Source organism: Mustela nivalis, assembly GCF_964662115.1.
Source record: "Mustela nivalis genome assembly, chromosome: X".
Lineage (NCBI taxonomy): Eukaryota > Metazoa > Chordata > Mammalia > Carnivora > Mustelidae > Mustela > Mustela nivalis.
In genome coordinates, this window is record NC_139040.1 from 70,415,214 (window position 1) to 70,430,563 (window position 15,350).

At 57.0% G+C, this 15,350-nt stretch overlaps 1 protein-coding gene across 1 annotated transcript; it reads right to left on the minus strand.

Moving 5' to 3' along the window:
* Positions 1-1,949: 1,949 nt before the first annotated feature.
* Positions 1,950-14,906, minus strand: EFNB1 (ephrin B1). Its single transcript, XM_082717205.1, has 5 exons — positions 13,993-14,906; positions 5,227-5,504; positions 4,339-4,431; positions 4,022-4,150; positions 1,950-3,860 (listed from the first exon to the last, which is right to left on the minus strand). Exons 1-5 carry the CDS (start codon positions 14,118-14,120, stop codon positions 3,448-3,450), a joined length of 1,041 nt encoding a protein of 346 aa, XP_082573331.1. The 5' UTR covers positions 14,121-14,906; the 3' UTR covers positions 1,950-3,447.
* Positions 14,907-15,350: the final 444 nt, after the last annotated feature.

Below are 15,350 nucleotides of genomic sequence, written 5' to 3' on the forward strand. Positions count from 1 at the left end.
TGTTCTTCAAGGTCCCTAAGGAAGCAAGCTTGCTGGGTCTCACTCCAGACAGGGCAAGGGGCAAGGGGGTGGGGAGAAGGAGAATTACCATCGAGGAACTTCTATTTGCTCACAGTGTAGAAAAGGCCTGGGCTCCAATCCCAGTGCTCTGGATCACTTGATGGTGCCCCTGGGCAAGTCACTGCATCTGATAGGGTCTCAATTTCCTCATCTCAGATAGGAGGCAAAGAATTCCCCACTGTCCACCCTCACGGGAAGGTTTTTGAGACTTGGTGACATAATGTGTGTAAGGTAAGTGTTTGAGACAAGTGGCAGGCGCGGGCCAGGTGAAGGACACTGCCGCAAGGAGCTACTGAGCACCACTGTGTGGCCAGCACTGCTCAGGCACCGAGCCCAATCCAGCACCCGCCACAGCCCTCAGGCCAGAGCAAGTGGGAAGAGCCAGTCACAGATCTGGGCTGTTAGAGAGACGGCCCCGCACTTTCCCCAGCTTTCTCCCACTGACTTGCCTTCACACCCCCACAGCTACTCCCAAGGGGCCCCCAGGAACTTGACCCCCCCACCGGCAGGGCAAGAGGGTAGCTGATAGCTGATAGTGGGGGACCACCCAAGGACATTGAGTTTCAGAAGTGCATGAAGGGCTCAATCAAGCCGGTCAGGCTCCACCCCAGTTAGAGACATCAACCTGTCCTGAAAACCAAGCCCTGGTTAAAGACCCCCCGACCCAGGCTGGGGGCCCCACTCTGGGCAGGCAGTCAAGTAGCAGAGGCCCCATCTGATCCAGGCACTTCCTTTGGTTAATGAGAAACCAAATAAACAGCCTCTGCCCCAGCTGGCTCCAGGAGCACCCCAGCCAGGCCCAGCCCTGCTCCAGCCCAGCCTCCCTTCCCTTCACCCTACAGGTCCCATAGCTCTCCTCCCCCTTCCTCTCCCTGTGCTTCCCACTTCCCTCATAGCTCTGCCTGTACCTTGGCTTGTTCTCTGAAGAGTTCCTGCTCTGGATCACTAACAAGCCCTCCCCTTCCTTCCTCCTTCTTCTTTCCTCTAGTGCCTTCTTATCCATTTCTAGCTACTGGGATCTCACTTGCCTCCTCTCCTGACATCTGCCTTGGCCAGCTCTACAGGGAGTTCCCCACCCCCAGACTGGAGCAGGAAGGCCCCAGGCCCTTGCCACTCTGCCTCTCTGTTGAGGGATTGGGGCCAGACCCTCCTGCACCCTCAGCCTGTGGGACACTGGGTGCTCACGGCTGTTCATGGCTGCTTAGCTCTAGGGCTTTGCCTGCCAGCCAGAAGCCCCTGAGTATGCCACGGTGAGGACTCTGGGGTAGCCCACCTCTGAAGACAAGAGAAGAAGATTCTTCTGGCTAAGAAGTGAACTGGGTGGCCTGAAGCAACCCCAGTCCCCAGTGGGCCACAGCTGAGGCCCAACTCTTGTAAAGTTATTTCTATCTACCTTTAGGTATCTTGAGGCAGGACAGGGCCAGGCCTGCCAACAGGTCCCAGATGTAGTTCCAGCCAAGTGGTGGCAGTGCCTGTGGACACACCCAGGTCCCCATGGGAACACCCCCTCCCCCATCAACTCTCTCTAGCAGAGCCTAATGACAGACTGGGCGGATGCTCATGGCCTGTGCCACAGAGGTGATGGGACAGACAGGGAGAAAGGGCTGCAGGCTCCAGCAGAACAAGAGGGCAGAGGAACTTGGGGTAGGGGTTGGGGGAAAATAGGATAGGCCTAAGTCACCTGAAACATCTTGTTCCACTAGGAAAGCCACCCTTTTCCCATACCTGCCCAGATTGTCAGTGATTTGGGCACAGGAAATCTTTCTCTCTCCTTCTCTCAATCTCTCTCTCTCTCTCTCTCACACACACACACACACACACACACACACACACAAACACTCACATACTCACAGCTCATTCCCCAATATCATGACACCATTTTACACCCATTTCTCCATGTGGTTAATTTTTTTTTTTTTTTAGTTCTCATTTTTTTTCTAAGAAAAAAGCAACAAGAAAATAATTCAGAGTTTATACAAAACATCTTTACATTATTTCTTCCAAAAAGACTAGTATTTACACAAATGGCAACAGAAACAAAAACAAAAAACCCTTCCAACTGCCACCTGGAAGGGGCTGGCTGTTTCGCTCCCTTTCCCACCTGGCACTGGGGTGGGCAGCTGGCCAGGAGGCAGTATAGAGGTGGGTGGTGATAGGCCCAGCTCCTTCCATGGCCACTTGGGGAGCGCCTACAAAGCGCACTCCAGTGGCAGTCTGTTAGCAGCCGTGCTGGCAAGGAATCGGGGTCAAAGTGCACGGCATGCTGGCCCAGCCCTGGGCAGCCTCTTCCTCTTTCCAGGCCCTGACCCAAGATTGGAGGGGCCAGGGGAAGCTGGGTTGAGGGGGACACCTGCCTGTGCTAGAGCCCAGGAAAGGAGCAGGCCACCTGGCTTTATACCCGCTTAGGTCTCTGCCCTGGGCCTCTGTTTCCCACTAGGCCAAAGGACGCCAAAGGTGAGAAGAGAACAGGACGGGGAGGGGGAGGGGGAACTCCCAGCTCTGCAGGGCAAATAGCCACCTGGGCACCTCACCTCCCTCCACCCCCATGAGGTCATTTGCCTGCAGCAGCTCTCCTGTTCCCCAGGCAACAGCCAATTAAGACGTTAATTACCGTGAGAGTGAGGGAGGCAGGAGATGCCCAAGAATCCCACAAGGAAGAGGTTTTTTTTTTTTTTTTGAGGGGGGTGGTGGAAGGGTGGCAGCCACTACCCCATTGCCAAGATCAGCTTTGTAGGAGGGTCAGGAGGGCATGGTGAGATGCTTTGCCCAATGGCACTCTCATCTTCCCTCCTGGGCAAGAATAGCTCTGGCCAAGCCACCCCTCCCCCAAACACCAAGGAGTTTATAAAAGAGATACCATCCTATGATTCCTGGCTGGCCATATCCTGCCCTTTTTCCCTTAAACTGGGCCAGGCCAGGCTCAGAAAGCCCAAGGAGGGGCTGGCTTTTACATTTTTCCATTTTTCTTTAAAAAACAGATGAAAATGAGTTGACAGCTAAAAAATGAACACAAAAACATTAAAAACAGTGATCATAGTGGACAAACAGTCCTGGGAAAGAGGGGAAGGGGGAAGGGGGGCAGAGTCAGGGGGGCATCTTCCTGCCTGCTGTCCATCAGCGTCCAACCCTGCCCTCCAAGAAGGGGCGCCCCTGCAGAGCCCAGAGGCCTGGCCAGAGGGGGAAGGCACAAGAGCGTGGGGGCTGGGGGCACAAGCACCCCCCTCCGAAGCCCAGGGGGCAGGGCAAAAGGGGGATTATAAAAGCCAAGAAACTACAAAACTAAATACAAAGGTGGGCACAGCTGGTCAGGGGAGGGAGTGTGGGGGATAAAGGAGAGATGCAGTCCTGGCCGACTGTCTCTTGGGGACCCGAGGCTGCGCTGGGCCCTCAGACCTTGTAGTAGATGTTCGCTGGGCTCTGGGGTGGCATCTCCTGGACGATGTAGACAGGGTGCCCGTAGTCCCCACTCACCTTCTCGTAGTGGGGGCAGTAGTTGTTCTCTGTAGTCCGTAAGGGGATGATGATGTCACTGGGCTCGGTGCCCGCCGTGCCACTGCCCCCCTTGGGACTGGCCAGGGTACTGAGGGAGAGGGCGGGCGCCCGCTGCTGGGTGTGCTTCCGGTGCCGTTTGCGCAGCTTGAGTAACAGAACTGTCAGGAAAATGATGATGAGCAGGAAGATGACACAGCCAGCGCCAACGGCTGCGAACAATGCCACCTTGGAGTTGAAGAAACTGTCGGGGTCCCCACTGCCACCTCCGCTTGCCCCAGGGCTGCTTTTCTCTTCCTGGTTCACAGTCTCTGAGGAAGGAGGAGGGAGGGGAGACGTGGTTGGCCATGGGTCCCAGGGACACACTGCCCATTCCTGGCTGGGCCCCGTCCTGCCTCGCTTCAGAGACAGGGCCTGAAAGGGTGGCCAGGCAATGGCTTCTGCCCTTTTGGGAGACACCCACAGCACTCACCATGCTTGCCGTCAGAGTCACCCAGGGAACCCCGGCCGCTGGGGGCCTGCGTGGCCATCTTGATAGTGTTGTCTGCCTCCTTGCTGGGCCGGCTGGTGGTCAGCTGCTCAGGCGTCACAGCATTGGGGTCTGGGGGTGGGAAGAGGATGGGTGAGCCAGGGACCTCAGTCATCTAGCACAAGCCAACAGTGACCTATAAGTCAGACCTCAGATACTCTGACCCCATTGCCCCTCCCCTACTCCCAAAAGCACGCATACCAAGCCAGGGACATCTGTTGCAAAGGCTCAACTGGGGAGCCCTCACACCAGGCACTCACCTTGCCCAACCTTCATGACGATCTTCATGGTGCGTGTACGGCACACGCCTCCCTCCCGGTTTTCCAGTCCCTCCAGGCTCCCATTGGATGTAGCTGTAGCAAGAAGCCAGAGAAGTCAGCAGGAGAGAAAGGTCTGCCCACACTACCTAGAAATCCTAGTGCTGTCTTATCCCATAAGAACAGAACTGGGAGTTGCGGGGGGTGGCAAGCAGCTCCCACCTACCTGCGAACCTTTCTGCCTGTCTCCCTTGCACTGAGAACAGAGTAGCCAGCCCCAGACCCAGCCCACATCAGAGACTAGCGCTTCCCCCAAGGATGCTACTCCTTGATCATGACCAGGCCTTAGCCCTTCTTTCTCAGTGGACACTAAGGCATCTTCTCTTTGAGCCATGTTGCTCAGAGGAAAAACAATCAGAACCAGAATATGGGTGAGGCTCCTGCACAGACTGGAAGGAACCCAGTCAGGTGAACTGGGCTGGAGTCCCAATACTGTCCCTAACTCCCCGAGTGACATGGGGCAAGAAGCTCCTTCACATCTTGGGGCCAATTTCTCATGAAGAGAAAGGCCCAACCGCCAGCTGATCCCAAAGAGTTCTGCCAACTCTGCCATTCCTGAGATTAGACCTTAGGCAGGCCAAGAAAATGAGGACTTCAGGTGGGCACCACAAATTGGGAGTCTTCCCCCACCCAACTTCTAGAGCAAAGGGGACTGGCAGCCACCCTCTTGGTGAATTTTAGGGCCAGAAATCCCAGGCCGGGTTGGAAGGAGAGCACACCGGTCTTCAGAGGGGTCCAGACCAAGACAGGCCATGTGCTAGCTCACTGTACTACTTAGAAACTTCTGCAGCTACCACATACGAGAGAACCCTATGATGGGAAGGGACTCACAGGTAATGTAGTAATCATGGTGCTTCTTGAACTCCAGGCCCATGTAGTTGGGGCTGAACTCCTGGAACTTAATGGTGAAGCGGATCTCCTGCTCTGGCCGATTGCAGGTGACCAGCACATTGGGGTCAAGCACAGTGCTGCAAGCAGCCGCCTGCTCCGGTCGCACCAGGTACAGCTTATAGTACTCGTAGGGCCGCCCTGCTTCTGCTCGGGGGCAGATGATGTCCAGCTTGTCTCCAATCTTTGGGTAGATCACCAGGCCCTTCCCACTCAGGAACCTGCCCAGAAGGGAAGACAGTCAGCCTCAGGGTCGGGGGTCCGGGGCCTTCCCCTGAACTGGGGGCGCACACCATGAGAACCAGGCTGAGCCTGCTAGGTGGACATGGGAAGGAGAGGTATCTCGTCCTTCTACCATCCTCAGGCTGGGGTGAGGAGAGACGATCACACTGCCAGCAGGGTGTGGAAGGGGTGGCCCATGGGCAAGGCTGCCAGGCTTTGACTGCTCGGCAGGGTGGGGCACGGCCTACCTGGGGGAGCCTTTTGTCCTAATGTGGCATTTCCGCAGGGGGCTGACATGGCCAAAGGTGTCAGACTTGGGCTGCTTGTCACACTTACATCCCTTCAGAGCCACTGCTACCATCTCCCCAGCACATGTGTGCATGCACGCGTGTGTGTGTGTATGTGTGCATCTGCACACACACAAACATACAATGAGCCCACACATGCCTTAGCCACCACCCCTGTGACTCCCAGACTACAACTGGGGGAGCTCAACCTGTCTGAGACCCAAGCCTTCTCTCCCATCCTTGCTAATCTTGGGCCTGATAGTGAGAGAGGAATAGGCATTGCTTGGAACCAAGGAGTAATGGGTAGTCTCTGGCGAGGTGCGACTCTACACAGCATTCCCCACTCCCTACAGGCCAGTGTCTTAGAGGGGGGACCCATCTAACCCCCATAGCGTGAGGACCTGAGTCCCCAAACTTGACTAGTCTCAATCCTAAAAAAGAGCAGACAGAGGGGAGAAATGGCCCAAACACCAACAACAGATCATGTAAGAGATGGTCCCAGGAACCTCACACATCTGTGTTCTAATACCCCCACCTCCACATCTGCCCCTGTTATAGATCCTGAGGGAGCAGGCCAAATGCCTTCTGAGCCAGGTTCATCTTCTAATTTTGAAGGCTGGGATCAGGGAGTAGCAGAGGGAGGGCAACTGCCCAAGCCCATCTACCCCTATCACTCTGTCCTTACGTAAGCTTATAGTCAAACCATGGTGCTATCTTGGCCATTTCTGAGCCTGGGCAGGCTGGAGCTGGGAGCAAGGCAATAGCATGGAGGAAGGAGAAAGTAGACAGACTTTGGAACCAGACAGACATGGCCCTTCCTAGCTCTGCGACCTTGGATGAGCTGTATGATCTCACAGAGTTTCAGCTTCTTCACTTATAAACTGGCAGTGGTAAGAGCCCTATCCATCACCCCTGCCCCAGGATTGTGGAGTGGGTACAGTGGTATATGCAGAGTGCCTAGCACATAGTAGGTACTCAACATGTTTGACTCCTGCTTAGAAACAGTCTAGTCTGCCACGAGGCAAGATACCAACAGCAAATGCCTATGACACCAGTCTTGGGTTTTTTGGGGGGGGGCGGGGGCTGGCTGGGAAGAGAAGCTACGACCCCATCCTTGAGGATTTTTCTGTCTGCTGTGGGTCAGAAAAGTAAAAAGGATCCATGCTTTAGCAACAGACAGTACCAGGCTATCTGTAGGTTATGTGGGAGGATGGTGGCTCAAACCGCAAGGGCTGGAAGCAGCGAGAGGAAGGAGACAATTCATCTGACAGGAGATGGTTCCTCAGAAGGAGCAGAATGCAAGTGGGTCCTGGCGGGGCGGGGGTGGGGTGGGGAGGGAGGAAGAAAATAAGAAGTTAACACAGAGCAAGAATGGACAGGAGTGGCAAGAACACAAACCCCAGGCCAGTGGCTGGTCCCACAATTGGTAGAGAGAAGCAGAAGAGGGGGTGGAAAAGCTCAGCTGGGGCGAGTCTGAAAGGCCTCAAGTGTCACAACAAGCATCCCACTGGGGACAGACCTTCTAGCAAGGACAATGGAGGGTTGAAAGTAGCACTTCAAAGGAACAGAGCTGACAGCAGGAGAGCATGGCTCCTCTTCCTGGGGGCCTGTTGCTCACTGGGGACCACAAGGTACGAGGGCCTGCCCGGGAGCTCAGGGCCCTCACTCAAAGGAGGCAAATGATACACAAGGAGGTGAGTCTAGACCAAGCAGATGAAGAAAGGCAGCCCTCCCTCTGTGTTAAACGAGGCTTTGACAAGCTGAGACCTGCCATCTTCCTCTACAGGAGGGTAAAAACCACAACAAGAAGGTCTTTCCCTTAGTACCTAGATTCTAGAGGGCCAAAAAGGAGGCAGGCATGGGAGGAAGGCCCCTATAAACACTGAAGAGGGAACAGCCTCACCCCAGGCCCCCATAATTCCCAAGGCCATTTTCATTTCCCCAGCCTCACACTGATAGCTGGATTCAATGACTTCTAACTTCTTAGAACCAGTGGAAACTTTGAGACCTACTGAGTCCAGGTCCCTCATATGAGGGACGGTGTGATCAGTTGAAAATTCCTATGGAAGAGAGGTGCTCCAAGCTGACTGGAGGACGCTACCCTCTGCCGGGACATTAAGCCCTGGGGCTCTAAGAAGACCTAAAGCCTTGGCTGATTCCTCACAGAGCTGCGCTTCAACAAGACCTTCCATGGAGGTGATGGCAGGTGCACAGAGGGCATGCGAAGGGATACAGGTCATCTCACCTCTCGTGCCACTTGGCCCTTGCTTCCTCACCGGGGGCTTAGCTGTTCTAAGCACATCTATGGCCGCTCAGGGTCTGGAGCTCCGGATCTGAAACACAGGGCTTCCAGCTACTGGGGGCTCTACCTTGAATCCAGAGCCATCGAGGAAACAGATGTCTATACAGTGGATGGAGGAGGGGGTAGAAAAAAGAACTATGGCCCCTAACACCGCTCAGACTCTCTTCAACCTCAGCAAAAGAATTCATGAATATTCATCAGTTCATTTGCATAGCAGCTGGCAGAGGGAAACTCACCTTCCCCTAAAGTGCAGAAGGAAGAGGAGCCTGATGAGACCTGCCTTCCCTGACCCTGATCCCCTATAATGGTGCCTCCACAGCATCTTCTCAAACATCAGAACTGCTTCTTGGCCTACGAGAAGCCCAGGAAAATGGCAAGGGGACATAAGGGGCAGGTGTGTAGCCAGCAAGAGTGAAGCCTACAACACTAGTCATAAACACTAGTCATACTATCCAGGTGGGGGTGGGGGGGACCCTGCAGGTCTCCCCTCATACATGTCAGGTTAGGAGTAGGGGCAAGAGTGGAGGACAAAGAGATTGCCCCCAAGTTAAACTCTTTATCCCCCACTTTTCAAAAACTATTATCAGGCCAAGCTTTCTTGCCTGGGGCCACCCCCAGACAAAGCCCTTTTCTGGAAAATAAGGGGATTGACAAGGCCCAGCAGGAAGCCCAAAGCAGGTCGCCATGGTAACCCCTGAGGCCTTCCCTCCTCAGCTTCTGATAGCCCCAGGACCCCAGTGAGCCACCCCAGGGAGAAAAAGGACTTGGGGGAGGCTGTTGGAGCATTCCAGCTCCTTCTTATGGCCTACCTCTTCCCTTCCACCCTAGCCCAAGTCTCTCCCTCAGCCTTTCTGCTGAGCTGAGAAGTGTCGCCATGACTGCTAGTTACAAATCCTGGGAGACGAGAAGACTGAAGGGTCTGGGGCAGTATCCTGGTCAGAGGCTAACTGCCCTCTTGCTTCCTTCGTTCCGCTGAGCCCCTCTCTGTCCAAACACAAACAATCTGCAGTGGGGGCAGCTTGCAGCTATGGGGGTCATGCCCAGAAATGTGCCCATGTTCCACCAGGCTCATGCTTTCCTTCCCTCAGGCTCTAGAAACTTGTGGTCAAAGAGTGGCCGAAGGGAGAGCCTGCTCCCAGGACGCACCAGTCCAAGTTTAGTAGTAGACTCCAGCCACTGCCTTGATGCGGAGACCCCGGCGGCACTGTGCCTGTACCCACAGAGTGGTAGGACAAGTGGAGGACAGACCCCAAGCCAAAGCTCAAGTCTGCTCCCATCCCAGCAAGGGTGGGGAGCCCCCAAATTAAAGGCTCCTCTTTCATTCCTCCAGCTCCACCCAGCCCCCGAGGCAGCAGGAGCAGGCCTGGCGTGTCCCAGCAGTGCCCGCCCAGGCGTGGGTGGGCAGGAACAGCAGCTGGGTCCTGGCACACACACACACACACACACACACACACACACACACACACCGTCGGAGACAGAGAAGCCAGGAGAATCCCAGAGGAAGTCACCCTCCCCACCTACACTGAACTCTGCCCTCCCTTGGCCCTCCCAGGCTCATACTTGGGTCCAATGGAGGGGGGCTCACACCCCTTTCCTTGTTGTCTGCTTTTTGTGGGATCCTTGAGAGGAAGTGAGGCTCCTGGCCCAGAGAGGAACCCAAGGTACCACTCTGAGCTTAGGAGGGAGAGTGCCAGGCAGGAGCTGACCGCCCCGAGTTCAGGTGACTGGAGCAGGCTGCCCTCAGAGGCAGACCTAACCAAATCGGAGAAGGAAGCCAGGGCACTGCTCGTCCCACACAGGCAGGGCCTGAGTCACAAGGACAGATGCACGCACACCTGTGAGGTAAGAGGGGAACCCAGGGGCAGGGAGCCGGCTCCTATTTCCAAACCCCACCTTGAATTCCTCTCTCTCCTAGATCCTGAGGGAGCAGGATGGCATGGAAAGAATGGCATACGGCAAGCTCTGCCCCCTGTGAGCTGAGTCTAGACAAGTCACTTCCTTCTTCCAGGCACAGGCCTTCTCATCTGGAAACAGGCAGCAGGGGGCAGGGGGGCAATTCCTACTCCCCAGGTCTCATGGGAACCACCAACGAACTCACATAGGAGGATGCTTTGTAAGTAAGTAGCAAGGTGCTGCCTGACTGTTAAGCTGGCCTGCCAAACACAGTACCATTTAGAAGAAGCTAAAGGAGCTTCCACTCCTGGCTGCTGGCACCCCCGCCCCAAAATGCCCACTATGAAAACACACACAGGAGGGGCTGCTATTCCAGGGCCAGGAATCCAGGATGTGGCTGGTGAGCAACGCCCCCCACCTCAACTTGCCTAATAATCACAGAGTGGACCCTCCCTCAAACCTGGTGTTTTCATGGCAACAAGCAGCCTCCCGGCTGGCCCATCCCTTCCACAGTCCCAACCCCAGAAAACAGTAGTGTCCAGGGCCTGTCCATTCCCATCCACCTGAGCTGATGAGGCAGCGGAGAACCTGAGGGGAGACAGGGAACCCTCCATTTAGCCCCCACCCCAGCCTCACAGGCCCTTCTTGCTTTTGCCCAACTGCCTGGGGTGGGGGTGGGGAGGGAGGGGAACAGGAAACTTTAGGAGCTGCTGGGTTCCCATCACTCTCAAGCCCCCACCTGTGGCCAATCAGCCAGAGTAGAAGAGGTCAGGTCTCTAGCCGCCCCGGAAAGGGGCCCCTGAGCTGGCCTCCCCAGGACTGTGAGCTGGAACAGCTGTGAGGGGGCTGGGACCAACATTTTGGCTCCTAGCAGGCAAGCCTAGGTTGGGGTCTGCAGCTGCCCCCACCCATGCTGGCTGGAGTCAAGGGTCCTGGACACCAAGCTGAACCCCCCACCCCCACCTCCTTATAGGGAAGGTGTAATGTGATCTCAGGCACATTCCCACTCCCTGGAGGTGGGGGAACCTGAGTTGGGGGCAGGAAGGGGTCAGAATGGGACAGAGAGACTGAACTGCAGCAGCTGGACTTGGCTGAGGACTCAAGTGTGAGGCCTGCCGGCTGCCCCAAGCTCTCTGGGGAAGAGGCTAGGGGGAGGGGGCCACTCTGGGACCTTCCATCACAGCCCCCACCCCAACCAAGCACATGCATACCCTCTGGTTTCTCCCAACCTGTAGTGGGACTAAACCTACCGCCCACCCCCCATGCTCATCAGGCAAATCTGACAAGAGGGGCAAAGGAGAGGCAGAAGCCCTCACCACCCAGAGACTTTCACGCTGAAAGACCCCAGCACCAATTCTGGGAAAGAGCCTGGAAGTCTTAAGTCAGCGCTTCCTGCTCCCCTCTCAGTCAGGGCGGGGGCTGCATGCACCCTGGAACCTGGAAACATACCCCCAGCCCCACCACTTCTTTATTTCTTTATTTTGATTTCTTTTCCCCAAGAAGGAAGCAATTAAGCAAGGTTTATAGGCACTGGGAGATTTGAGTGGGGGGGGGGTGCCAGCTCCTGACAAGGCTGAGGAAAGAGACCAAAAGCACGGAGGAAGAGGGGAGGGAAGAGAGAAAATGAGCCTGTGAGGGAGAGCACGGGCATGTGCGAGAAACAAAAGGACTTGAGAAAAAGAGGCAGAGAGTGACTAAGAGTGAGAGGGAGTGTGAGAAAGAGGGAGAGCAGGGTGAGCCTCACTGGAGAGGGGAGGTGAGTGAGGCTCATAGAGGGTGTGAGAGGGTGAACCAATAGAGACCTGAGAGGGAGAACTCGTGCAGGAGGCAAAGAGGGAGAGACAGACAGAGACAGACTGTTTATTTGAAAGGCTGTGGCAGCCTGAGGGTTGGGTGCGGTGGCAGAAGCAGCCCCTGGAGCTCTTGTGGAGCTGAGGGCAGTGCCCCCCTCCTGTCCTCCTGCCCAGCCCCCCATGCACCAACACACACAGACCCCCGGGCCTGGATGGAACTGGGGGGCATGCAGAGGCACCAGCATCAGTCCCCCACCATTCTTGGGATCTGCTCAATTACAGGACAGAATTTGTGCGGGTCCTACGTAGTCCTACTGAGTCCTCACCCTGCACCCAGATGCCTGCCCTCAGCCTGAAGTGGATGGTGGGGTGGGTGGAACTCAAAAACCTGGAAACTGGTCCACAGCACTAAAGGCTCAAAACACAAAAAGGGAGAAGCTCAGAGAGATGTTTCTCCCAGCCCCCCCCTCCAACTCTGCAGGAGGGCTCCTTTCCAGCTGCAGAGCTGCCTGCTATCTCTGGTTAGAGACCCGAGAGAGCAATTAGGTCACTCCCATGAGCCCCTATAATGGGCTACCCCAGGCGGATTTCAGCTATCCTGACTGGAGAGAGAGCATTTCCAGCCTCCACCTCCCCTGTAAGCAGGGGGTGGGGGGAAACTGGGCTCTTCACAACCCTTTCCCTTGAGCTAAACAGCTCAGGGCCCCCAGACTATCTTAACTCCCTGCTGTTAGGAGAGCGCTGCACCCAGTCTGGCTCCTGGGTGGGGAAGAAATTCTTGTCAATCCCTTTGCTTGTACCTTGTTTCCTTTCCGGAACCCTCTACACTGACCTTGTTTTAGCCATCCCACAAACTGGTAAATAGGACCCTACCTTAACCCAGGAATAGAACTAGAGAAGCGGCCTTCTCCCACTCCAGGGCTGAGAGAGCCACTGTCCCTGGAATGTAAGAGGCCAAGGCAGGCAGGAGCCCGGGAAGTTAGCCGGGGAGCCCAGAAGAGTGGAAAGAGATTACAGATACAAAAATCAGAGAGCACAGAGGGCAGGCCAAAGCCCCCCAGTTTCCTACTAAGTAGGGGTATCTGCACATTACCAGGACTTCCACAAAACAGGAAGAGCAATCTTGACGCTGAATTCCAACCCCAGTTCTGAATGCCAAAAGAGTAAAAGGTCCAGAGGTCACTACATAGCCCCAGACTCTTCACTAACAGCCCAGAAACCACTGAGCCACCGCCCTAAAAGGTGTGTGTGTTGTTTGGGGGTGGGGGGATTGTGAAGGGGAAGGAAGAGGAAGAAAAGAAAGGATCTCCTCTACATAGCTACATCCCCAACCCCTTGGGAAAAGCTAAGCATAGCTTCCCAATCTGAGGGACATGGCGGGGGGGGGGGGCACCGGGACCCGCCTGGCCAGGAATCCTTCCATCCCACCCTCCCTCCCTCGCCAACTCCGACGCCACTCTGCCTGGGCTGGCCCTCGAAGCTCTGCCGCTGGCTCCACTGGTCCCCCGACGGGCGCTGGATTGAACTCCCCTCCCCAACAAATCCCTCTCCCACTCCGCCCCTCTCCACCAGCCGCCTTTGTGAGCTTGGGAGCGGCGCCCGCCCTTCCATGGCCCCGATAGGGAGAAAAGAAGGGCCAGAAGAGACGGCAAAGCGAAAAGCTAGGGAAGCAAAGAGAGAAGAAAGAGAAATGGAAATGGGAGAAGCCCGAATGGGGATACAGGCGCAGCCACCCGCCCCACGCGCGGAGTCCCGAGCCGTGGTCCCTTCACAGCCAAACAAACGAGAAACCTGTGTTCCGACCTCGTCCCCCACCCAGGTCAAGCTTGCCCCTAAAGCGGCTCTCGGAGAAAACCGCCACGTTCCCAGGAGCCCCACAGGGGAATGCGTTCTCTCCCCCACCCAGCTCTCGGGTGCGCCCTCGAGCGCCCAGACTCCCAGCTCCGCCAGGCGCGGCAATCCCGACTTGATCCAGGACGTGCGAAGGAGAGAGCGCGGAAGCCAAGGGGTCACAACCCAGCCGAGCGCCCCCCACCCCACTCCGCCGCACCCTGCCCCACCCGCCCGCAGGAAAACACACTCGAAAACGCCAGAGACAAAATGGGGCGCCGCTCCTCCTAGAAACACCTCCCCACACGCACTCGGGGGCGCGTGGCCTCACCCTGCAGGAGTGCCTCCCACCCCTAGGGATCTGAGCCAATAAGTTACTCACTTGGGGTTGAGGGAGCTCCAGGACACGGGCTCCAGGTTCTTGGCCAGCGGCGTGGCGAGCCGGCACAGTGCCAAGACGACCATCGCCACAAGCCACTTGCCAAGCCAACGCTGCCCAGGCCGGGCCATCTTCCCAGGAGCAGGCTGCACTTGGGATCCCCTGGCGCCTCCTCAGCAAACTGGCCTCGCCTTCCCGTGCTGCGCTGCGCTCTGAACCGCTCAGGCGCCCATCCTCCGCAGTCACCGGCCTTGAAGTGCTCCCCTCCCGCCGGCTTCGGCGTCGCTCTTCTCCGGCCGGCGGGCCAGGCGGACTCACTGGGCAGCCGTCCCCAGCCCGGGCATGGGCCGCGGCCTCCGAGGTCTTGCTCCTCTGGTCTCTCCGCCGCACGAGGCGCGACGGGGGCTCTGCGCCCCCGGTGATCCGGCCCGATTCCGCTGGGCTCCCCGAGACTGTTCGGGTCTGCGCGCCCTTTCCCTGACTGGGTCTCCCCACTGAGGACTCGGTGGCCGCACCGACGCCTCGACTGTCCCGGGATCGACGGCCCTTGGAAGAAGTGGGAGTCTCCCCACAATGCGAGCTCAGTCCGGGGGCTCCCGGCTGGGTCGCCCTGGCACGGTCTCCGTTCCTCCAGGCCACACTGGGACTCTGGGCTGCGCGCCCCACCGACAGCTTCTACTTCAGCGGGGGCCCGGTTCAGTGTACTCAGAAGAGCGGGAAGACGCAGCGGACCGAGATAGTCCCATCGATTTGCGCTTCTGAAGCTTCGGCCGGGTTGCTCCGCAGCCCCGTCGCCGAGTCCTAGCTCCCCGGCGATTGCACCCGAAGGTCTTCGGCCAGTGCGATTCTCACACGCCTCCCACTGCTGTCCAGCGCGCATAGACTCCCCCGGCTGCCGCGGAGCTGTCTTCTCCCCTGCTCAGGCGAACGCAAGGCCGACCCTACTCCTCTTAGCCAATAGGAAGCTCCGTCTCGGGGTCCTTGTCTCCTGTCACGCCCCTAGAACAGGAAGGGGGCGGGGCTCCTGGGAGCTCTTAAGGACGCCGTGCTCACGGGCACCAATTTGAGAGTGCGGGTCTTGTGGTTAGGGCTTGGTCCGGTTTAGTCCCGTTCCCAGAGCGCTCGGCGGGTGGAAGTTAGCGTTCCTCTAGGGCTGTCGGCCTGCTCTCCTCTCGCGCGCCTAGTCGACACTCCGGCCCACTGAACCAGATAGGCCCTGTCGCAAGTATCCCGGGAACGTACTTCCATTCTCTTTATACAGGAACCCTAAAGTCCTGCTCTGTGCCCACCTCTGTGACAAAAGTACCCTGGTTGCTCCCCGTCCCATGTCCCATCTCACGTAGGGCTCTGGTGGGCCTTCC

Excerpts from the sequence above, each read along its gene's own strand:
- EFNB1 (XM_082717205.1), bottom strand. The coding sequence starts at position 14,120 with ATGGCCCGGCCTGGGCAGCGTTGGCTTGGCAAGTGGCTTGTGGCGATG. Across the intron at positions 4,432-5,226 it reads CCATGATTACTACATTACCT|CTACATCCAATGGGAGCCTG; the intron begins GTGAGTCCCTTC and ends TTCTTGCTACAG. Across the intron at positions 4,151-4,338 it reads CGTCATGAAGGTTGGGCAAG|ACCCCAATGCTGTGACGCCT; the intron begins GTGAGTGCCTGG and ends TCCCACCCCCAG.